The following is a 24,515-nucleotide window of genomic DNA, read 5'->3' as shown; positions in this document are numbered from 1 at the left end:
AACCCAAACACGTGGCTGCCTCGTCACTGCCTGTATGTACAGCCCTCCAGGTCCTCTATGGTATTGAGATTAAAGGCGTGCGCCACCGCCACCACGCACTTGCTATGGCTCTAATAGCTCTGACCCCCAGGCAACTTTATTTATTAACATACAATTAAAATCACATTTCAGTACAAGTAAAATACCACCACAAGCATCAAACTCTAATAGCAGGTGAACAGTGGCAGGTGTTGTAATACCACTTAAAATACTTTGCTATGTTGTCACTTGAATGTAGTTTATGTCAGTAGTCATATTTGACCTGTTTGTGGGCCCTAGAGTTTATTCCAAGAATATGAATTATGTGATGATGCTAAAATTAGTCATAGGAGTAAAGAATGCTTCAAAGAAGAGAGATGTTTGGGGAGGAGGTCGTGTACTAAGGGTTTGTTTTATTGAACTTGGGCAGCCTCAGTTCAAGGAATGACTCTACATTTTAGGGCTACCTTTTGATGCTTCTCACTTCTGATTCTCTGAACCATGTTTTTCCCTCTAGCACTTGAACAGGACTCCTTTGCCATCAGCATGGAAGACACTTACAGTATGTACTACTTGCTGCTTTTAGAAAATAATACATCATTTGTGTGTAGTTTGATGCCTGACTAGACTGTATGTTATGAAAAATTCAGATTTCTCTGTGAAATGCTGAGAAAGAAAGGTCTATGTGGTGTTGAGGTATAGAAATAATTCAAATTTTAGGACTGGAGAGATGGCTCAGTGGTTAAGAGCAGTAGCTACTCTTTCAGAGGACCTGGGTTCAATTCTCAGCACCCGTATGGCAGCTCATAACTGTCTGTAACTCCAGTTGCAGGAGATCACATACATCACACAGACATGCATGCAGGCAAAACACCAATGCACACAAAATGAAAATAAATTCATGTAGCACAAATCTTAAAAGGTCTTATAAAATCAAACCCAGAGCCAGGTATTGGGTTAAAGCTGGAAGATCAGAGAAACAGAACGAGCCACAGCCACCTCACCTTGCCAATTCCTCAGCTGATCCTGTTTTCTCAGACTGGAAGCCTTTGAGTCCTCATCCAAATGGATCTCAGCTGAACTGCTGCTAAAAGCCTAAAAGCTTAACCAGCTCTAGTTCCTGGTCCTCACGCCTTATATACCTTTCTGCTTTCTGCCATTACTTCCTGGGATTAAAGACATGAGTCATCATGCCTGGCTGTTTCCAATGTGGCTTTGAACTCACAGAGATCCAGATGGATCTCTGCCTCTGGAATGCTGGGATTAAAGGCATGTGCTACCACCGCCTAACTTCTATGTTTAATATTATGACTGTTTTGTTCTCTGACCCCCAGATAAGTTTATTGGGGTGCACAATATATCAACCGCAAATCATTTTTTAAAAAATTTTATTAAAAAGAAATATTCAGCCGGGTGGTGGTGGCGCACGCCTTTAATCCCAGCACTCGGAGGCAGAGCCAGGCGGATCTCTGTGAGTTCAAGGCCAGCCTGGTCTCCAAAGTGAGTTCCAGGAAAGGCGCAAAGCTACACAGAGAAACCCTGTCTCGAAAAACCAAAAAAAAAAAAAATATTCAAATTTTAAGAAAGACACTTTAGTCTCCAGCCATATCACCCTGACCAAATGGTCTGAAACAAAACACTTTAAGTAATTAAAGAGCTATGAGAACCAGTTGTAATGGGACACACTGTAATCCCAACTCATAGGAAGCTGAGTCAGGAGGATCATAACTTCTAGGCCAGCATGGGTTTAACAGCAAGATTATCAAAAGACAAACCAGCCGGGCAGTGGTGGCACACGCCTTTAATCCCAGCATTCGGGAGGCAGAGCCAGGCGGATCTCTGTGAGTTCGAGGCCAGCCTGGGCTACCAAGTGAGTTCCAGGAAAAGGCGCAAAGCTACACAGAGAAACCCTGTCTCGAAAAACCAAAAAAAAAAAAAAAAAAAAAGACAAACCAACAGGCCAGTTAGATGGCTCAGCAGTGAAGTGTTTGCCATACAAGCCTGATAGCCTTAGTTTGAGTTCGGAACTCATGTAAAAGTAGGAGAGAAAACTGACTCCATAAAGTTGTCCTCTGATCTACACACATACCATACATACAATAATAAATACAAAATTTTTACAGGACTGAATTGTAGCTCAGTGGTAGAGCATTTGTATAGCATTCTCAAAACCCATAATTTGGTCACCAACACCAAGATGGATGGATGGATGGGTGGGTGGGTGGATGGGTAATGGATGGATAATTCTTTTCGATGTAAAACAGAGCTGACCTAAATTGCCAGACCAAGAAGTAAAGCATATGGTAGTTCTCATTATCAACTTTGACTCATACTCTATATGGGCAGTTATAATTTGTGTGAATCATAGAGTGCTCCATTCTGTCAATTGCTGACATTTGCTAGTGATGGAATGGATTAAATGAAGGAAAACTAATAAGAATTTCATCTGTGAATGCTCCCTGGGTGTTCCGAAGCTTCAGAAATAAGATTGCAGCCTAAGAAGAGCTCAGTTGGCATAATAAGCATGCCAGTCCTCTAGGACTTTTTCCTCCCTGTTCGTTCTGTCCTTCAGATAACCTTTCAGGCTCATTTGCATCATGACCATGGTTAGCAATTTATTCCATGTTTACCACTCTTCCAGTGAAACTGTCTGTTTCAATTCCCCTCTGGTTTCTGATTTTCAATGCAGTCTTCTGGTTTACAAGCTTCTTATCAAAGGTGAATTGTTTATCTTTTATCCTTACCTTCAAGGGGTGGCAAGAGTGTTTTATTAGGTTGCTTTTTGCTCTCAGAATGTACTTAGCCATTTAATTTTGTTTCCTAAACCAGGCTTGTTAAGATTGGGGGCATAGCCAAGGCAGCTTGGATAGCCTAAGGGCAGAGTTTTCTTGACACAGCAGTCCATGTCTACAGTTGTCTTAGCTGTAGGAGACTCTGTCTTTGCAGTATATTGTTATTTTTGCTGGCTGGTTTAGTAGTCATTAGATTAAGGAATTTTTTTTTCTCATCTATGTTCCAAAATATGAAAAGTAAAATTTATCTGACAAAAGTAATGAGATCATGGACAAGAAAACTAGAGCAACCAATACAACATACAGGAGTAAAGCACAGAACAGATTGGGGGAAGCTCTAGTTATCACTACTTCCACAGAACATGCTATTGAAACTCTATGGCTATCAACTTGTTTACTAGAAATAGACAAGGATGCTGATTATCCTCAACTTTCCGTAGGGCCAGCTGGATTGGGAGAGTAGAGTTCCCAAGTGCAGTGGGCCACAATGGTTATTGGTACACCAACAGTACGTTCCACCTTTAGTGGACTATTTGAGAAACCTTGGTTGGAGTAGCTAGAGAATAGAAATGACCCTGAATTGTTACCTTTAAGAAAAGAAAAGGAAGAAAAATACTTTGGATGTCATTTAACATGTCTGTTTTATAATAAGAATGAAAACTATATTCAGTGAAATGTGAATGAGACCTCAGCATGCCATTGTTGGTACTACTGTGCTTAAGAGTCAGTGATAGCACAATTTTATTTTCTCATAGTTACATTTTTTTTATCATTTAGTCACAGTTTGGGGGTTTTTTTGGGTTTTTTTGGGGGGGGTTCATTTGGTTTTGGGTTTTTGTTTGTTTTTGTTTGCTTGTTTTTGTTTTTGTTTTTGTTTTGAGGCAGGGTTTCTCTGTGTAGTCCTGGCTGTCCTAGAACTTACTCTGTAGACCAGCCTGGCCTCAAACTCAGAGATCTGCCTACCTCTGCCTCCTAAGTGCTCTGGGATTAAAGGTGGATGCCACCACTGCCAGGCCAGTCACACTTTATTTTAATCAAAGTTTTCTTTAGACTGCCTTATTCTTTCACTAAGGATTTATTGAAAACATTAGTATACCTAAAAGGCTGCTGTAGTTTTATAGGATCCTATTATACTTTATACTTACTGTATTTATTTTCTCTCTTTCAGTCGACTCTCTGGACCCTGAAAAGTTACTACAGTGCCCCTATGATAAAAATCACCAGATCAGGGCCTGCAGGTTTCCTTATCATCTTATCAAGTGCAGAAAGGTAGGGTATTATTTTCATAAATATGACCTTTCATGCCACCTTGAGTTCTTCTGAAGAGCCCAGCTTTATAGGCAACAAATTGTTTAACATAAATATTTTAAGTGAATGCCAGATTGTTTGGTGATTCTACCTTAAGTTCCAGTATTTACAGATGTCTTATTCTTTGAAGTTTATAAATTTTTTGTCTTTTTTTTTCTTCTATCAACAAAGCATTGTTTATAAACAATGTCTCTAGAATCTTACCCTTTGGAAAACAGAAGAATCACTAATTTTTTTCCTAGTAATGAGAAATCCCTCCTACCTTACAAATTTGATGTGTTCTTTATTCTGATAAGTACTAAGTACCCTATTTTTTTTAATATTTTTAGATTTATGTATATGGGTGTTTTGGTTCTAGGACATATATATGGACACCGTGTGTGTGTGCCTAGTGCCCGTGGAGGTTTGAAGAGAGAGGGTATTGGATCCCTTGGAACTGGAGTTAAAAAGATAGTTCTGAACTACTGTGTGGGTGCTACAAAACAGACCTAGGTCCTCTGAAAACACAAATGTTTTTAACCACTGGGTCTTCTCTAACCCCTCTATTACATTTCTTTCTGACTTCAAGAAAGTATTCCTCCTAAAAGTAACTCTCCAAGTTTCAACATCTTTTTTTATTTTTTTTAATTTATGTGTATGTATGTCTGTCTGTGTAAGTTTATATGAACAATGTGTACACAGAAGCCCACAGAGGCTAGAAGAAGGCATCGGATATCTTGGAACTGGAATTAACAGACAGTTTTGAGCCACCATGTAGGTGCTGGGAACTGTAGTTAGGTCCTCTGCAAGAGTAGTAAATACTGTTAACCAATGAGCCTTCTCTCCAACCCCAAAATCTCTTTTCTTTCTAATTTGTTTTCTCTCTGCTTACTTCTTTATAGACTTAGATAATATAATATACTCTAGTCTTCTGTTAATTAAAAAGTACTAGCCAAGCAGTGGTGGTGCACGACTTTAATCCCAGCACTCGGGAGGCAGAGACAGGTGGATCTCTGTGGGTTTGAGGCCAGCCTGATCTACAAAGCAAGTTCTGGGATATCCAGAGCTGTTACACAGAGAAACCCTGTCTCAAAAAAAAAAAAACAAACAAACAAACAAAAAACCAATAAATAAATAGATACTTTTATAGGGTTGTTAGAATACTGATGTCAGAGCTGGAGAGATGGCTCAGTGGTAAAGAACACTTACTGCTTTTCCAGAGGTCACAAATTCTACCAACTATATCAGGCAGCTCACAACTTCCTGTAATTCCAAATCTAGGGAATCCAGTGCCCTCTTCTGGCTTTCCACAGGCACATGTACTCATGTGCACATATGCACACAAAGACACACCCACATAATTAACAAAGAAAGATCTTGGGGGTTGGAGAGTTGGCTCAGCAGTTGAGAGCACTTGGCTCTTCCAGAGGTCCTGAGTTCAATTCTCAGCAACCACATAACCATGTAATGGGATCAGTGCATGAAGACAGAGAACTCATATACATAAAATACATGAGTAAATCTTAGGGAAAAATGTACTTCAGTGGTTTTTAAAGTAAGATATTTAAAAAAAGTTTTTTAAGATTTTTATTTTTTGTATATAAGTGTTTTGCCTACATATACATATGTGTAACACATGTGTACCTGGTGCCCAAGAAAATTTTGTAAGAAGGCATCAGGTCCCCTGGAACTGAAGTTACATATAGTTGTAAGCTACCATGTGGGTTCTGGGACTAAATCCAGGTCTTCTGCAAGAGCAGTAGTGCCCTTAACCTCTGAGCAATCTCTTCAGCTCCTAATTTTTTTTAAAGAATACCAATATTAGATACAGATACCAAAAAAAAGTTTAGTATTTAATCCAAACTATATATAATTCATATTTAATATTTTTTAAAAAGTATCTAGGGCTGGGGGTGTAGTTTAATTTATAGAATGTTTACCTAACATGTATAAAGCCCTTGGGTTCAATCCCTTGCACCACATAAAACCATGTGTGATTTTTTTCAAGCCTATAATTCCAGCACTAAGGAGGTAGAGGCAGGAGAATCAAAAGTTCAAGGTTACCCTCAACTATATAGCAAGTTGAATTTGCTAGTCTGGGATACATGAGACTGTCTTAAAACAAAGAAGCACACAAACCAACCACACATAGTGGCACACACCTATAATCCAGATGTTGTAATCAGGAAGTTGAGGCAGGAGAATTGCCATGAGGTCAAGGACAGGTAAATTATATAGTGACCTCCTGGGATATATGATAAGACCCGGTTTCAAGGAAAGGTGGTGGCACATGCCTTTAATCCCAGCACTTGGGAGGCAGAGGCAGTCGGATTTCTGAGTTTGAGGACAGCCTGGTCTACAGAGAGAGTTCCAGGACAGCCAAGGCTACACAGAGAAAGCCTGTCTTGAAACACTCCTCCTCTTCCCTGGCAAAAAAAAAAAAAAAAAACCCTGTCTGAAAAAACTAGGTGGAAGATGAAGAAATGATTCAGCAGTTAAGAGCACTTGTTTTTGCAGAAGACTGGGTTTGATTCCCAGCATCCACATAGTGGCTTACAACCATCTGTAACTCCAGTTCCAGGGGATCTGACCCACTCTTCTGATTAAACACACATATGATGCATATACATACACACAGGCAAAACATTCACACGTATAAAATTAAAAAAATATTTAGCTGGGCATGGTGGTTTATGCCTTTAATGCCAGCACTCAGGAGGCAGAGGTAGGCAGAGATAATCTATGAGTTAAAGGTCAGCCTGGCTTATAGAATAAGTGCCAGCCAGGGTAGCCAAAGCTGCATAGAGAGACCAACCAAAAAAAAAAAAGAAGAAGAAGTGGTGGAGGCTGGAGAGATGACCAGCAGTTGAGAGCACCTGTATTGCTCTTTCAGAGCACCCAAGTTCACACTGAGTGGCTCATAACTGCTCCAGGACAACCCAACACCTCATACACATTTAAAATAATTAAATTTAAAAAATTGAAGCTATTTTCCTTAAGTAGGTATAGTGGTGCATGCCTGTAATCCTACCACTTGCCAGGGTAAGACAGGAGGGTTGCCACAAATTCAAGTCCAGTCAGGGCTGTATAGCAAGACCCTGTCTCCAAAAACCTTTGCTTTTAATGACTAACATGCCTTATGTAAGTAATGGAGACTGTGTTTTATTTTTCTTTTCATTTTTTGTGGGGGAAAGGGAACGCAGTACTGGGAATTTAATCTAAGGCCTCACATCAGAGGAGTAAGTGCCCTTACCACTGAGCTGTGTTGCCAGCCTTTAATTTTGAAACAGGACTCACTAAGTTGTCCAAGGTGACCTTGAACTCACAGCCCAGGCAGACTTTGAACTTTCCATCCTCCTACCTTAGACTCCTTATATCTGGTATTATAGGCCTGAGCCACAAACTGCTTTTTTTGTTTGCTTGGAGTTGTTGGGGAAGGAAAGTTTTTTGAAGTAGGACTTTTTGTAGCCAAGGTTGGTCTCAACTCACTAGTTAAGGATAGCCTTTACCTTCAGATCTCCCTACCTCCACCTCCCAAGTGCTGGAATTGAAGGTCTATGCCACTATAGCTGACTCCAGTTTTCTTTGTGTAAGTGTGGTGTATGGAGTATATATGCATATGTGTGCACAAGAGGAAGCTAGAAGAAGGTATAGGGTGCTCCCATCTATCACTCTACCTTATTCCTTTGAGACAGAATCTCTCCCAGAACCTGTAGCTTACTTCTTTTGTCAACTAGGTTGGCAGCCAATAAGTCCCAGCAAGTTACCTACTATCTTTGCTGCCTACCAGCGCTGGCTGCTTTACAGGCATGCAAGACCATGCCCAGTTTATTACTGGGTGCTGTTTTGCTGCTGGGGGGCTAGCCCCCAGCAGCACAGGGCTCAAAGGGAATCCAGAGTCAGCATGTACTAAGACTTTTTTACCTGAGGAGGTTAGAGGGAAAGACACTGACACTCTCTTGATGGTTTCCTTCTTTATTCTTCTTCTTTTTTGTGAGCCACCTTGTGGTTGCTGGGAATTGAACTCGGTACCTCTGGAAGAACAGCCAGTGCTCTTAACCGCTGAGCCATCTCTCCAGCCCCCTCTTTATTCTTCTGTATTCTTCATTCTGTGTGTTCTATATTCTCTTTTCTTATCTGTATTCAGAAATGTCCCTTCTGTCTCTCTAGATGTCTTCTCCTTCTAACTCTCTTGATGTTCTCCTCCTGATTCTCCATTCTTGATGTTTTCCTTCTAACTCATTTCTGATGTTTTCCTTCTAACTCATTTCTGATGTTTTCCTTCTAACCCATTTTAACTCTCTTATTCTTGATGTTTTCCTTTTAACTCATTTTAACTCTATCTTTATTCTTTTCCTTACAGCTTATATACCCCAGCAAAATCTTTCAGGCAATATAAAAATTTACAATGTGGTTACATTCTGTTTTTCAAGTGAATGACTATAATGAATACAAGTAAAAAAACAGCATGTTTTCCATATCCTTTACATGATTAAACATTTTACATATTACAGGTGAAAAATAAATTATCCCAAGAACCCACATACATTCATACCCAAGAAACTTGTTATAGATTAACTGTGTAGGCAAGCAAAGTATTCTTCTTAGCCAGGTCTTTTACTGGCAGGCTGTGTTTTGCAGTTACAAAGAAAGGGCCAATTACTTTATTATCTTGAAAGGTATAATCTTATAAAGAATCTTAAAGAAATCATAAACCTAAACTTTTATACATGAAAAACAGTCAGCTAGCTCTACTTTAAATCTTTAGAGTGCATACCCACTCATCAATAGTTTTTATATATCAGGAGAATGAGGGCAGAAATGGGTATAAGAAATTAATCATCACCTTTGATTATCAACCAGTCCTAGCAAGAAAGGCACATCAGCTAATGATTGATAATTGGGCTGCTTTGTTCTTGTTCCCTGACCTTAAAGAGTTCCTCACTCAACTGTGTGCCTTTCTAAAACTTTAGATTATCTTCTTGGGTTTTTCATCTCAAAGCTATTTGACAAAAACATCTAGTCTAACTTTAAGTTATTTTCAAAGCTTTGTTTCAGCTATGATGACTCCGAAAACTATGAACACATCTTCCAACATTAATGTTAAAAGTATTTAAATTAGCTGGGCTCCTAGGACTAAATTGTTTTTCTTTTTTTTTTTTTTTTTTTTTTTGGTTTTTCGAGACAGGGTTTCTTTGTGTAGCTTTGCGCCTTTCCTGGAACTCACTTGGTAGCCCAGGCTGGCCTCGAACTCACAGAGATCCGCCTGGCTCTGCCTCCCAAGTGCTGGGATTAAAGGTGTGCGCCACCACCGCCCGGCTAAATTGTTTTTCTTAATCATTAACCTAAGCCACAGTCTATACGGCTTCTCAATAGAAACTCATGTGTTGTAGCAGTGTGACACTTCCTTGTTTTATTTTTTATCAAAACTCTATTTAAACTAATATTATCAGCTAGACAGTACAGTTTAGGGAGTAATCATCTTCATAATCACAGGTAAAAATGCCCAGTGGGGGGGCTGGAGAGATGGCTCAGAGGTTAAGAGCACTGACTGCTCTTCCAGAGGTCCTGAGTTCAATTCCCAGCAACCACATGGTGGCTCACAACCACCTGTAATGAGATCTGGTGCCCTCTTCTGGCCTGCAGTCATATATGCTGTATACATAATAAATAAATAAATCTTTAAAAAAAAAAAAAAAAAAATGCCCAGTGGAACGGGGTGTTTCCATGAGATAAACACACTACATTACAGGCAGTGGGGATCTTCCCACACCCATTCCCACCATGCCAGATACCAGAGAAAGACAGCAGAAGCAAACATGTGAAGGCACAGCAGAAGCAAAAGGCATTCCAGGTCTGTGGTCTTGGGGTCTTGCCTATCCGAGATTCACCCATCAGGGGTCGCCTCCTGAACTTGACCCTTGACCTCCTGAACTTGACCTTGAACTTCAATTGCCACCTGCTGCTCCTCTGACATGGCCACCACCAGTGCTGGAATCCAAGTTTCTCATGATTGCTCAATAAGCAGCAATCTTAACCAGTAAGCCATCTCTACAGACCATGCAAATTTCTTAGTCTTGCATTTTTTCCAGCCTGCTTCTCACTAGTTTTACATTTTGAGTTTTGTTTGTGATACATCTTTAAAACTTTTTATTGACAAAAGTTTTTTCATACAATATATTTTGATTATGCTTCCCTTCCCCTGATTCATCTCAGATCCTCCCTACCTCCCTACCCACTCAACTTTATGTTCTTTCTCTTTAAAACAATAACAAAACATTTTAGCATGTATATGTTTATAAGTATGTGTGTGCCACAGTGTGCTTGTGAAAGAAAACAACCTGTGAGAATCAGCCCTCTCCTTCTACCATATAGGTCCTGGATATCAAACTCAGGTTGTCAGACTTGGTGGCAAGCTCCTTGACCCGCTGAGACATCTCATTGCCCTCATTTTTGTTTTTTGTTGTTTTTTTTTTTAATATGTGTGTGAGAGAGAGTACCCACAGAGACCAGTAGAGAGTGTTAAATTCCTTGGAGCTGTAGTTACAAATAATTGTCAGGCCTCTACTTTGGGTACCAGAAAAAAACTCAGAGCCTCTGGAAGGAGAGCAGCACTCTTAATGACCCACTGAGCCATCTCTCTAGACCCTCTTTTTCTTAAATTTCTTAATTGCTGGTACATTTGTCATGACATTTAGGTGATAATAAATCATTTTGGGGGGAGTTTAAAACAAGGTACTAGCCCACAAAGTGCTTATCATTTGGGTTTTTCCTAAGTGAAATAGATGAAATAAAGGTTAAATTGTTCACCAAGTAGTGGTGACATGTGCCTTTTATCTCAGCACTTGGGAGGCAGAGGCAAATGGATTTCTGAGTTCAAGGCCAGCCTGGTCTACAGAGTTCCAGGACAGCCAGGGCTGTACAGAGAAACTCTTTCTCTAAAAACAAACAAAAGAGGTTAAATTGTTCAGGGCCTCATTTCAGGCATCAATACTACAAGTAAGTGTTCCTGTGTTGGTCTGAAAAATCATTAGCTTGTCTCTGAAGCTCCCTATTTCCCAGCACTGTCACATTGCAATAGCAGGGTCCTGCTGCAGTGCAGACTGTGTTTCATTGTTAGTGTTGATCCTGAATGTCAGCTTTCCAAGACACCCAGAGGGCTCCAGCATTGCAGGCTGTGCTGTCTGACAGACGGAGAAGAGATGGCTCATACTGACTGCTTTGCTCTTTATAAGCCACTAAGATCCCAGTATCGGGGGGAGGGTAATCCCTACAGTCATAACCAAAAGGTTTGCATTTTGACGCTACTGAGATAGTAGCTGCAAGGTCTGTATGGGTGATAACTAATTCCCTCTTAGGTTTTTGTGATGAGTTGCCCACCTTGGCTGAGTGTACCCACCACAGCTGAGACATAAAAACTTGCTGAGGAATTACACAGAGCCATTTATAGAAAAAGGCTGAACTAGTTTCCGTGGATTTTATGAGATCTAAAAAATTGATAGATCCCTTAATTTTGATTCCACAGAATCATCCTGATGTTGCAAACAAATTGGCTACTTGTCCCTTCAATGCTCGGCACCAGGTTCCCCGGGCTGAAATCAGTCATCACATCTCAAGCTGTGATGACAAGAGCTGTATTGAGCAGGATGTGGGTAAGTCTGACTAGCTAAAATGTTCCAGTACTGGGGGTTAGCCGGTCAGTTTGTAGTTATGCTAGGCTTTCGCCATTTCAAAGGAACATTTTTCTGCCTTTGAGATGGTTATGTCATTGTAGCAGTGGGTTGTTAGATTCTTATATAGGTCAGACTGTTTTCTACTATTATAATAAATCATCTAAAAATAAAGTTCTTGAGGCTGGAGATAGAGCTCTGTGGGTCGAGCCACTTGGATAAAGCTAGGTTCCAGCTCCTGTGCCAGAAAAATCATAGGCATGGTGGCACTAACCTGTAATCCCCAAACTCAAGAAATGGAGCAGGAGGACCTGAAGGTTAAGGTCATTTTTGAGTTTAAGACTTGGTCTCAATAAATAAATAATCCTGTTATTGCTATAAATATGTTAACGATCTTTGTTTCTGTTTCTTGTTCCTGTCAGCTTCCATCCTATCCATATTTAGAAACAAAGACTCAATAGGCTACCCTGCAGCCTTTAAAGACCTTAAATCCCTTAAACAGAATAACCTAGCTGGTCCTCCCACTCTGCCCTTTTTATGTCAAATCTCTGTTGTCTTGCAGTCAACCAAACCAGGAACCTTGGACAAGAGACTCTGGCTGAGAGCACATGGCAATGCCCTCCTTGTGATGAAGACTGGGATAAAGGTGAAATGCCTCTACATTTTTTTCTTCACATATTTAAATCTCAGATCATTTGCTTAAGACAGAAGGAAGATTGTCTTTTTTACGAGCATACCATGTTGTTTGAATGCCTTATTAATTTTATTGGGCCCCAAAATGAGCACATTTGTATCACTGTGCAGACACATAGAACAGCCTATCCCACTTGATTAGAAGAAGCATTTCTTTACATCTGTTTTCCCCATAAATCCTATTGTACCATCTGTGCGTGATTGTTACTAGGCACAATTACTATTATTTATGGCTCTTAGGTTTTATCCCTCAGTTGTTAAATTCCTGCTTCTGTATTACTTGGACAGGGCACTCAATCAGTTTTTACTTATACCCCTCAAAACCTAGCTGTGTTATTTCCCATCTGACAAATTCAACTAACATGGATTGGTATTTTTTCTAGTAGTATCACAAACTGTTTTGTTTCCTTTGGCAGATTTGTGGGAACAGACCAGCACCCCATTTGTTTGGGGCACAGCCAACTTCTGTGGCAACAACAGGTAAATTAAATGATCTTACTCTCATCACTACCTCCCCAAATCCAAAAATAATAATAATAGAGTCAGGTGCCATGGCACACACCTTTAATCCCAGCATTAGGGAGGCAGAGGCAGGCGGATCTCTGAACTCTAGGCCAGCCTGGTCTACAACATGAGTTCCAGGACAGCAAGAACTATGCAGGGAAACTCTATCTCAAAAAACCAATAGTAATAATAGTAATAATGCAAGCACCATCTTTCCTTGATGAGGATTCATGGTGATAACCTAGTACAAATATTGTTTGGTGAGGGTTTTTCTTTTCTTGCTCTTTTGAGAGAGAGAGAGGGTGTGTGAGGCCAGAAGAAGTTGTCAGAAGTGTGTGTGTGTGTGTGTGTGTGTGTGTGTGTGTGTGTGTGTGTGTGTGTGTGTTCCTTTGATCCTCTGGAGGCCACAAGAGGTTGTCAAACACAGGAGCTGGAGATAGGGGTGGTTGTGATCCACCTGACATGAACGCTGGGAAGCAAGCTACAGCGCCCATAAGAGCAGCAAGTGCTCTTAACTGTTAAGCCTTACTTGTTCTTTGATCCATAAAATCATGGACTTTATATCAGAAATATAATACTACTACTCTGTAGTCTAATAAGAAAAGCAATAGTGCCTGATATTCTTGTATTTTAACTATTTGGGCCTTTCTTCTTTGTTGATATTTTTGCTGGGTTTGCATTGTTTTAAGACTGAAAAAAAAAGTTCTCCAGTTATACTACTTAGACAATTTTAACCCTAGATCACCAATACCCGTGGTAGGGAACAAATCCTGTGGCTTGTGAGAATGCTCAATGAGTGCAAGCATTTGTGACTACGCCTGACACCTGAGTTTGATCTCCAAGACTCACATAGTGAAAGAAGAAGACAGGCTTATGCAAGTTGTTCTTTGACCTCTGCATCCATGCTGTGGTGTGCACATGCATTCACACGCAGAGACACAAACAGGATTTTTTCTAAAAGTTTTTTTCAAAGGAGATTGGAGGGATGACTTCAGGAATTAAGAACACTTGTTGCTCTTTAAAGGACCAGGGTTTAGTCCCTACACCCACACCAGCCAAGCCTACAACTGCTTATAATTCCAGATCCGTGGAATCCACACCCTCTTCTAGGCTCTGTGGACACCCAACACACATATGCACATACACATGTAAATATTTTTTAAGATTTATTTATGTATTTTATGTATATGAGTACCCTGCCATATACATAAACTCTTCTGTCATATACTTATATTCCTGCATGCCAAAGGAGGGGATCAACTTGAATTATAGGTGGTTGTGAGCCACCATGTGGTAGCTGGGAATTGAACTCAGGACCTCTGGAAGAGCAGCCAGTGCTCTTAACCACTGAGCCATCTCTGCTCAGCCCGTAAATATTTTTTAAAATCCTGAAAGTTCTTTGAGATCGGGAAATCCAAAGTATCTAATGAGTAAGAAAGAGACTATATCTCTTATTACTAATACTTTGTATCAATTTAGAAGTGTCAGATTTCTCATTATACCAATATTTTGCCTTAGAAGATCAAGTTTCAAATACAAGTGAGACCATTTCAGGGTTAGAAAATAAAGGAATAAAATGCTATACTTTATTTTTCCCTAAATGCTTAATTTTTTATTTTTAATTATGTGTATGTGGATATGTGCACATGAGTGGATGTGCTCACAGAGGCTGGAGGTGTCAGATCCCCTGGCTACCTAATGTGGATGCTGGGAATCAAATTCAGGTCCTCTGGAAGAGTAAGTAGTACATGCTCTAAACTGTTGAGCCATCTCTCCAGCACTCATAAAATACTTATTTTTTTTATTTCTTAGTTACCGAGGTCAGTTAATAAATACATATTATTTTGAGTCAATAACAAAAACTTAGATTAATTTTATTGGTGGCAACTTTAACTTCAGTTCTTAAGAGATTTATTATAGGAGCTGGAGAGATGGCTCAGTGGTTAAGATAACTGACTGCTTTTTCAGAGGACCCAGGTTCAATTCCCATAACCTACATACTGTCTCCCAACTCTCTGTTACTCCAGCTCCACGGGATTCCCAACACCCTCCACTGCCCTCTGTAGGCACTAGGCACACAAGTGATGCATATGGGCATACATGTAGATAAAACACTCATACACATAAAAATAATTTATGAAGAAATCTGTTGCAGCCGAGCATGGTGGGAAACAGCTTTCATTCCAGCACTGACACTCAGGAGGCAAAGGCCAACAAATCACTGTGCGTTTGATGGCAGCCTGGTAGAGAGTTCCAGCCAGGAATAGACACACCTGTCTTGTTTACAGGGGTGGGATTTTATCACACTACTGACCAGTAGATGTCATTGTGTTTATCTCAATTTCTATAAAATGTAAATGGTTAACTCTTTTGTTATTGTTTTGTTTTGCTTTTCAAGACAGTGATCCTTTATGTAGCCCTGGCTGTCTTGGAACTCAGTTTGTAGACGAGGCTGGCCTCCAACTCAGAGATCTGCCTGCCTCTGCCTCTCAAGTACTGGGATTAAAGGTGTGTGCCACCACACAGTTAATTCCATCATAATGCACATATGAAATAAGGAACATTCCAGAGAAATGGTAATTATCCTAAGTGCAAGAATATTTTGAAAGAACTATGCTTGTGTGGTTATTGTTTTCCCCACTTAAAAACACATTTTGATTGTCTTGTGTGTATGCCTGAAGAATATTGATGATGACATCCAATTATTCTTTTTTCAGTCCTGCAAACAACATAGTTATGGAACATAAGAGTAACCTGGCTTCAGGCATGCGAGTTCCCAAGTCTCTGCCTTATGTTCTGCCATGGAAAAATAGTAAGTGAAACAGAGGTCAAAGTATTCTTACTCTCTTCATTGTGACAAAACAATTGGTTTGATTATTTTGGTATGTCCAGGCTGATGCTGAAAGTAAGTGTGACTGTAAATTTTGTGTTCAAAGCACCTTATTTACTTCACAATACTCCTATGCCTGGTTACAAACAAGAAATTAAAGCTGGGTGTGGTGGTGCATGCCTTTAATCCCAGCGCTCAGGAAGCAGAGGGAAGGAAGTGTGCCACCACTGCCTGGCAAGACTGCTTTCTTTTCCCATGATTCTCAGTGTAATTCAATCATTAATTTTGAATTCTGCTTTAAGATTACTAACCCATATATTCTAGGAATAAGTAATTTGTGTTTATGCCAGGCAGACGTGGTGCACACCTTTAATCCCAACACCTGGGAGTCAGAGTCAGAGGCAGGTGGATCTCTGTGAGTTCAAGACCAGCCTGGTCTATAGAGCAAGTTCCAGGACAGCCAGGACTACACAAAGAAACCCTGTCTCAAAAAAAAAGTAATTTGTGTTAATAAGCACTGAGGGTGGAATGAATTTCAATCGACATGGCATATTTATTTTGAAATGTTTATTCTCGTAGATGGAAATGCACAGTAACTGAACATCTTTCTCAAGTAAGTATTTGTTTCATTCTACTATCTCTTCAGATGGTAGCAAGATTTAACTGGACATAAAGCAATTTGATTACAATTTTCTTTCAGATTATGATACTAAATTAAAGCTTTGTGTGTGTGTGTGTGTGTGTGTGTGTGTGTGTGTGTTACATATGCACATATAGCCTCTATAATGGCTTCACAGGCTAATGAATAGGCATTTACTACTTAAAATTCTATTACCATGCTAAGTTCTTTCCCCTGATGTTAGTATACACTGCTTTTTTTTTTTTACATCAAAGTTGCAATCTAGATCTATCCTGCCTCTTGTAATGGACTGAGATAAATCAAACAGCTATGCTTCACTGCTCTGCAATTTTTTCTCTATACAGTACTGTTTAATTCTCATTTTTTAAAAAAGTCACACTTTTTTTAATGAGTATTTAAAAGTTTTAGATCTCTTAAGAGTCTTATACTGTTGATATTATCTAGTAGTTTAAGTGCAGAACCTCGCAAAAATCTCTATGAGGAGACCAAAATCCTTTACTTTTCCCAGATGAAACCTTTCCTGAAGGCCCTTCTGTGGGCTCGTGGTAGAGCTAAGCTTAGCTGTCTTGCCTGAGGTTGCCCAGCCCTACTACTGGTGGCAGCACTTTAGGAAGGCTGGGACAGGATTCTGTTTCAGCTGTCTTACAGATAATCCTTCAGTATGTATTTATCGAATGAATGAGTGATTGGTCTGTTGCTGTCCAGTCCCCATCTAAACTGAAGCAGATGAATCTGTGGTAGGGTTCATTTTGTACCAGACCTAATGTTTTCCTCTGATAAGTTAGAAAAGCTAGGTGGAAACACCCAGCCAGGCATGGTGTCACACAGCATTCAGAGAGTTAGAGGCAAGAGCGTCTCTTGAGTTCAAGGCCAGACTGATCTATATAGCAAGCTCTAGGGCAGACAGGACTATGTAAAGACCCTATCTCAAAAAAACAAAAATAAATAAATAATAAATAATAAGTTGTTGTTCGAATCTAGATGGTCTTTTAATAAAAATCCCAGAGCCAGATATCAGGGTGAAAGCTAAAAGATCAGAGAAGCAGAACAGCCAGCCACTAGTTCTTACCTCTATGAAATCCTCAGCCAAAAGAGAGTGAGTTCCTGTTTCCTCAGGCCTTTTATACCTTTCTCTGCTCTGCCATATTACTTCCTGGGATTAAAAGAGTGTGTGCTTCCCAAGCAAAGGCATGAGATCTCAAGCGCTGGGATTAAAGGTGTGTGCCACCACTGCCTGGCTCTATGTCTATCTGGTGGCTGGCTCCGTCCTCTGATCCTCAGGCAAGTTTATTAGGGTACACAATATATCACCACAATAAATAAACTCCAGATGTAGTAGAGCACACCTTTAATCCCAGCACTTGGGAGGCAGAGGCAGGCAGATCTATGTAGGTTCAAGGCCAGGTTGGTCTACATTGTGAGTTCCAGGACAGCCAGAGCTACATAGTAAGACCCTGTCTCAGAAAAACAAAAAGTTTTTAAAAAGTGTTAAGAAATAATAATAATAAAAGGAAACACCATTTAGTCATTAGCAATAAGATTTATTAGTTTCTTCTAGCAATTGGCCACTTTTGGTAGGTTCTGACCACTCCCCCAAACAGGATTTCTCTGTTTAGCCCTGGCTAGAATTTGTTCTGTAAACCAGGCTAACCTCAATCTCAAAGATCTGCCTGCCTCTGCCTCCTGAGTGCTAGGATTAAAAGTGTATGCCTCCACTGCCCAGCTTGGTAGGTTCTGACTTTAAATTGTTAAATGTATCTGGAAACCAGAAAATGAAATTTGGCCCCAGAAGAGACAGAGCAGCACTGAGATGTGTCAGAAAGAATACAGTGAACAGACCTGGATAAATGGTGAACTTGGAATTGCTCTCTTATATCTCTCACAAGATGTCTGATGATAATACAGTATATAGCTATCCAGTAAATAAGAAAGGCAACTCTATGAAAACCTAGAAGCTTCTCCTAAGATTAAGACAAGATATTCCCTTCCACTCACCCTACCCCAGACAAGGTCTCTTGATTATGTAACCTTAGCTGTCCTGGAACTAGACCAGGCTGGCCTCCAACTCATAGAAATCCACCTTTCTCTGTCTCCTGAATACTAGGATTAAAGGCAGTGGTATCTGCTGGTACTTGGCTTTTTAACTTCACTGTTATAGTGCTATTACACACTGTTACATGATGAATTTCTTTTTCTGTATAACTCCTTTTTATTTAGGACAGCATCTAGATTATTTAAACCAAGGCTGACCTCAAACTCAAGGTTCTCCTGCCTCATTCAGCCTCTATGTGTGCTGGGATTACAGGTATGCACAAACATATACAGCTTTTTCTTAATCCTCTTAATAAAAAAGAAGCATTATTTATTCAACCTGTTGCAAATTTTTCAAGCTTTTAGTGGAAGGATACAAAAGAAGTAGAAGACATGATTTCCCTTAAGGACCAAGTATGAAAAGCTGGGTGTGATAGCACAACCTGTAATCCCAGTACTTGGGAAGTGAAGATAAGAGGATCCAGAATTTAAGACTAGCCTTGGCTATTTAGTTTAAGGACAACCTAGTTTATATGAAACTCTCTCAAAAAAGGAGAAGTGGAGAGAGGCCAGCAGGTAAAGGTACTTGCTTCCAAGCCTAAGGAACTGAGCTCTATCCCTGGGATAGAAGGAAAGAACCATTTCCCAAAAGTTGTCCTCTAACCACTGTGCAAGTACACACACACACATACACACACACACACACACACACACACACACACACACACACACACACACTAAATTAAAAAAATGTAATTTTTAAATTTTTGTTAGATTTATTCATTTATATTTTGTGAATGTTTTGCCTGCATGTATATATGTCTACCACATGGATGTTTGGTGCCCATGGAGGTCAGAAAAGGGTACCAGATTCCCTAGAAGTTGAGTTACAGATGTTTGTGAACCACCTTGTGAGTGTTGGGAAACAAACCTGGATCCTCTGCAAGAGCATCAAATGCTCTTAACTGCTGAGCCATCTCTCCAGCCCTGAATGAATGTAATTTTTAAGTCTTGGTACATACACATATCAATATTGTTAATTAATGAGTAATAGATAGAGTATTTGAGAGGAAAAATACCAATGTAAGTTAATTAGAATTCTTCAGAATTTTTCAAAGTAGTCAGCTGCCTAGAGAGTCAGTTCTCACTTGTGAAACTGTTGACACAAAAAATGCATATTGATGACTGTGAAGAATGTTTTTAATTCAGTTAGCAAGTTTCCATGTACTCAGAGGTACTAAAGAGGAGAAGATGTCTTGTTATTAACAACAGTGAATTTCTGGAAGATTCCTTTTAAGACAGTTTGAGGGGTTACAGTTGTGTGGACTGTTGTCAGATGTAGTTGGTTCTTCTGTCATTGAAAGGAAGTAAAAACTTTTTTCTCATTTCCTTGCAGATGCCAGATTGTGGAAGACTCTTGCTTTTTCCTGCTACCCAAGGGTTCTTCTTTTTTCTCTTTATCTAATTATAGAACAGTAAATTGTCTGTGACTTTCAAACTGGCAAGTACCTTTTTTTTTAAACTACTGAGACTTTGATTCCTCAATTATTCGATGCTAGAACCTTCTACACATTGCTGAAGTAGACAGCTTGATAGTTTGGTTAAATACCTACTGCCCCAAATAAAAAAAAAATCACTTCCCATTCTAGTTAATGAACATAATGATGTGAAATTATCATACAGGATCCAGCTAGCATAGACAGAAAACTTGGATTAGAAAAAGTAACTCTGGCCGGGCAGTGGTGGCACATGCCTTTAATCCCAGCACTCGGAAGGCAGAGCCAGGTGGATCTCTGTGAGTTCGAGTCCAGCCTGATCTGCAAAACGAGATCCAGGACAGGCACCAAAACTACATGGAGAAACCCCGTCTCGAAAAACAAAAAAAAAGAAAAAGTAAATCTGCATTTGTGTTCTCTGACATATGTAAACCAAATTCTTTTAAAAATTTAAAAAACGGCTTTTCTGAACAATACATCTCTTCATCCAGTGTCTTTGAGATGGCAATAGCTTATGTACAGCTAAACGCCCCATTCTCATTTAGACATTTTGCTGCTTGAATATTTCCAGCTTAGGGTAGATTTTTGCTTTTGTTTTTTATCTCCCTGTGTTCTAGCTAGAAAATGTACTATCAAGCTAGCTGTGGCTTCTATATAAACAAAGGGAGGCTCAAATGGATAACTGTAGAAGGCATAGGCTTTCCACCTGTCAAATTTGATTCAGCTTAGGAATGTAAATATATGAGAGGCCCTGGTCACTGCCTTTGGATGTGTGCCTAGCAATTTAGATTTCTAAATTGCCCAAAGCTCTGGCTATCCTAGTACCTTGTAGGCCCTTAAAAGGACATTTTAAACTCATTTTATTTCTGAAAGTTTTTTGTTTTATTTTGTTTTGTCATTTGATTTTTTTTTCCTTTTTGATGGTGATTATATTTTTTGGGTTTTTTTGGGTTTTGTTGTTGTTGTTGTTGTTGTTGTTGTTGTTTTACTTTTTTCTTGACAGGATCTCAATAGCCTGCCCAGGCTAGCTTCAAACTCAGTATGTAGCTGAGGATGACCTTCATGGTTTGAGAGGCTAGGGATCAAATGTATGCTAGGCAAGCATTATGCTAAGGAGCTACATCCCTACTATCCCCTTTTTTCTCTTTTTAAGACTGTCTCAGCCTGGTCTACAGAGCTAGTTCTAGGAAGCCAGGAATGTTAGTTACACAGAGAAACCCTAACCCAGGTGCAGTAGCTTATATAACCAGCCTTGGCAGGCTGAGGCAGGAAGATTGCCTCCATGTTTGAGGCCAACCTGGGCTACATAGTGAGTTCCAGGACAGCTAAGGTAACACAGAGAAACCCTGTCTTGAAAAATACAAAACCAGAAAAAAAAAGGGGGGGGGATTACAGCAGAAATACACACCACCATCAGCCCCTGTATACTGTTTTGGTTTGATTTGGGTTTTTTGATATAATATCTCAGTGCATGTATCACATCATACATGTGACCCTATCTCAAAAAAAAAAAAAATTTAGTTTTTGGGGATTTTTTTGTTTAGATTTTTATTGATCTGTATGTGTCTATGTGTGTATGCCCCATGTGTGAGGGTACCCAAGGAGGACAGAAAAGAGCATTTGATCCCCTGAAGCTAGAGTTGCAGATAGTTGTAAGCCACCCAGTATAGGTGCTGGGGTCCAGTGGACTCAGGTCCTTGAGAGAGCAGCAACTTCTGTCTCTCTAGCCCCGTAGTTTGCTGTTTTGGAACATCTCCACTCCTTAGAACTTATTTATAAAACACCTGGCCTTCTGAAATGTTCATAGCACTTAATATAGAAGAATGCTTGCATATGTTAATTTAGGTAGCTCACAAAATAGACAGGCTTATTGTTTTGTTTTGGTATGGATAGTCTACATTTTATCTTTTTTGTTTATTTTTGAGATTGTGTATTGTATTTTAATTGCAACATTCTCCCTTCCCTGTCCGCCTTCAAGCTCTCCCATATATGCTTCCCCTCTCTCCTTCAAATTCATGGCCTTTTTTTCGTCAGTTGTTATTGCATACATACATGTATTTGTATATACATAACCTGTTGAGTCCATATAATGTTGCTTGTATGTATGTTTTCAGAGCTGTTTGGCACTAGACAACCAATTGGTGTGTTCTTCACTGAGGACAGCTCTGCTACTCCCAGCTTTATTTAGTTGCCTGTAGTTCTTTGTGTAGGGTTGAGGTCTCCTGGGCTTTTCCCCTGTAGTTTGGCAAGTTCATTGGTGTCCTCTTTGTTCAGCTCATGTTTGTGCAGTCTTGTTTGGTGAGACTTTTCAGATGTAGCTTTGGATATTATTTTCTTTAGCAAACTAATAATTAAAACTACCCTCCTGTCTGGATCACAAGCTTTAACAGACTGCTTACAATTTTGGGGGACCTAAGACTCAATCATCTGGTTTTGTTTGCTGGAAATGTTTGGGGGTCCCCAAAAACTAGTCCAAAGAAGCAGCTCTTCTCTTTACTGCTTGTCGGGAACTGGGGGAAGGCATCTCTGGAACTTCTTGCCTCAGAACATCCTTGTCAGAGGATAATGTGAAGAATGAGAAGGACGTAAACAGTTAAATATTTTGCCTCCTTTCCCATTAAAAACAAGTGTTATGACCAAAAATTAAAAATGGGCCTGGAGAGATGTCTCAGTGGTTAAGAGCACCAACTGTTCTTGCAGAGGACCTGGGTTCAAGTACCAGCACCCACATGGCAACTGTCATCTAGAAATCCAGTCTCGGGAGATATGAGACCCTCTTCTGCCTGCCTGAGGCACTTAATACACATGGTGCACAAACATGCATGCAAAATACCCACATGTATAAAACTTTTTTAATAAAATGTTTTTAAAAATCAGTAGCTGTTCAAAATTATTTGTAAAAGTTAAAGTAGAAGTATTTTAACAATACTTGCCTAAAGAGCTAGGCTCTAGGTTCTGCACTTTGATCTTATGCAGGACTTTCATGCTCTGCTCCAGTCAGAACATTTGCTTTTTCAAAGATTGACTTTCTTTCAAGGGTTCTAAAATTGCCATTGTGATTTGCAAATGTTCTCTCCAGGAATAAACAAGTGTAGATGACAAGTGATGCTTAGCTCTCCTAGTAGCAGTACCTGAGCTGAACAGGGAAAATATTTAAATTTAACTTGAAATAATTCCCTGCAGTACCCTTTCACTTGAGAGGCAGTTGCCGCAGCATCTACCACACTGGCATTCTCAGATCCTTTAGCTGTCTTCCTCATAATTCATACTAAGTTTCATAACAGGTAAAAGCTGAAGGGAGAGCATTTTACTTTTACATTTTGTTTTGTTTTAGAGGCAGAGTCTCATGTAACTAAGACTGGCCTCAAATTCAGTGGTAGCCAGTGATGACCTTCAACTTTTGATCTTCCTCCTGCCTCTACCTCTCAAGTGCTAGAATTATAAATGTGTGTCACCACACCCAGCTACTTCTATCATTCTTTTTGTTTCGGTTTGATTTTTGATTTTTTTTCAAGACTGGGTTTCTCTGTATAGCCCTTGCTGTCTTGGAACTCACCCTATGGACAAGCCTGCCTCTGCCTCCCCAGTGCCGGGATCGAAGGTATGCACCACCACCACTTGGCTGCTTCTACCATTCTTAAGGTAAAGTATGATTATGGCAATGCATAAAGTGTATAGAGGGTACTAAGGATTGAACCCAAGGCTTTGAGAATGCTAGGCAAGCATTCTACCCCGAGGACATCCCAGCCCTATGTAATGCTTGTATATTTCTTTGCTTACTTCTTCTTGGGGGAAGAGTTGATTGGCTGGCTTGTTTTTTTTGTTTGTTTGTTTTTGTTTTTGTTTGTTTCTTCCTTTCTTTTCTTTCTTTCTTTCTTTCTTTCTTTCTTTCTTTCTTTCTTTCTTTCTTTAGTTAGGGACTTCTGTATAAGCCTCAAATTCTCCATCTTCTGCATCAACCTCTCCCAGAATTATAGCAGAAATGTCCACCTACATCTCCTGTATGCTATTTGTTTTGGCTCAGGTTTTAAATAGTACCTTAGTATGTACTGTTACGGAGTTTGTGACCCCTGGGAAAAGACCATAAGCTCAATCCAGTTATGATTAAAAGATTTATTGATTAACTGCTAGCAGAATGAAAAATCTCTGAGCCAAATTTGAGATTGCCATGAAGGAAGGGTATGGATAAGGACTTTTAAAGGAGAAAACCCCATGAAGACCTTCTGTGTCTATGCAAGAAAGTAAAAACTGTTCTGTTCTGCCAAGTTAAGTGATTAAGGCAACTCACAACAATCTTTTGGCATCCTTGTAAGCAGGTTACAGAGTGGGGAAAAAAACAGTTACTCATAGCACAACAAGTAGATAGTAACAGATGTACATTTTTGGGTGGGGGTCACTGAGTCAGGGAACTTATCTTCTTGGGATTGGAGTCAGACAAATGGCTGGTGGGTACCAAGATGGATGTGTAACATAAAAGCTGCTTTAGCCATAACAGTAGCCCAGACCAGCCTGAAAATCTCTATATATTCCAAGCTGGCCTCTAACTTTTTTTTT

General features: G+C 39.7%; 1 protein-coding gene across 1 annotated transcript; it reads left to right on the top strand.

Annotated features, from left to right (window-relative positions):
- Positions 1-539: 539 nt before the first annotated feature.
- On the top strand, positions 540-22,294 carry Gtsf1 (gametocyte specific factor 1). Its single transcript, XM_052747564.1, has 8 exons — positions 540-580; positions 3,979-4,079; positions 11,623-11,749; positions 12,330-12,413; positions 12,877-12,940; positions 15,682-15,776; positions 16,374-16,407; positions 19,862-22,294. Exons 1-7 carry the CDS (start codon positions 565-567, stop codon positions 16,388-16,390), a joined length of 504 nt encoding a protein of 167 aa, XP_052603524.1. The 5' UTR covers positions 540-564; the 3' UTR covers positions 16,391-16,407; positions 19,862-22,294.
- Positions 22,295-24,515: the final 2,221 nt, after the last annotated feature.

This window comes from Peromyscus californicus, unplaced genomic scaffold, assembly GCF_007827085.1.
Source record: "Peromyscus californicus insignis strain IS unplaced genomic scaffold, ASM782708v3 Scaffold_20__1_contigs__length_68692818, whole genome shotgun sequence".
Lineage (NCBI taxonomy): Eukaryota > Metazoa > Chordata > Mammalia > Rodentia > Cricetidae > Peromyscus > Peromyscus californicus.
The sequence above is the reverse complement of the archived record's forward strand: the minus strand, read 5'-3'. Positions and strand labels throughout refer to the sequence as shown.

What these genes read in the sequence shown, in the direction of transcription:
- Gtsf1 (XM_052747564.1), top strand. An exon ending in ATCTTATCAAGTGCAGAAAG is followed by an intron (nt 4,080 to 11,622) that starts GTAGGGTATTAT and finishes TTGATTCCACAG; the next exon opens with AATCATCCTGATGTTGCAAA. An exon ending in TGATGAAGACTGGGATAAAG is followed by an intron (nt 12,414 to 12,876) that starts GTGAAATGCCTC and finishes TTCCTTTGGCAG; the next exon opens with ATTTGTGGGAACAGACCAGC.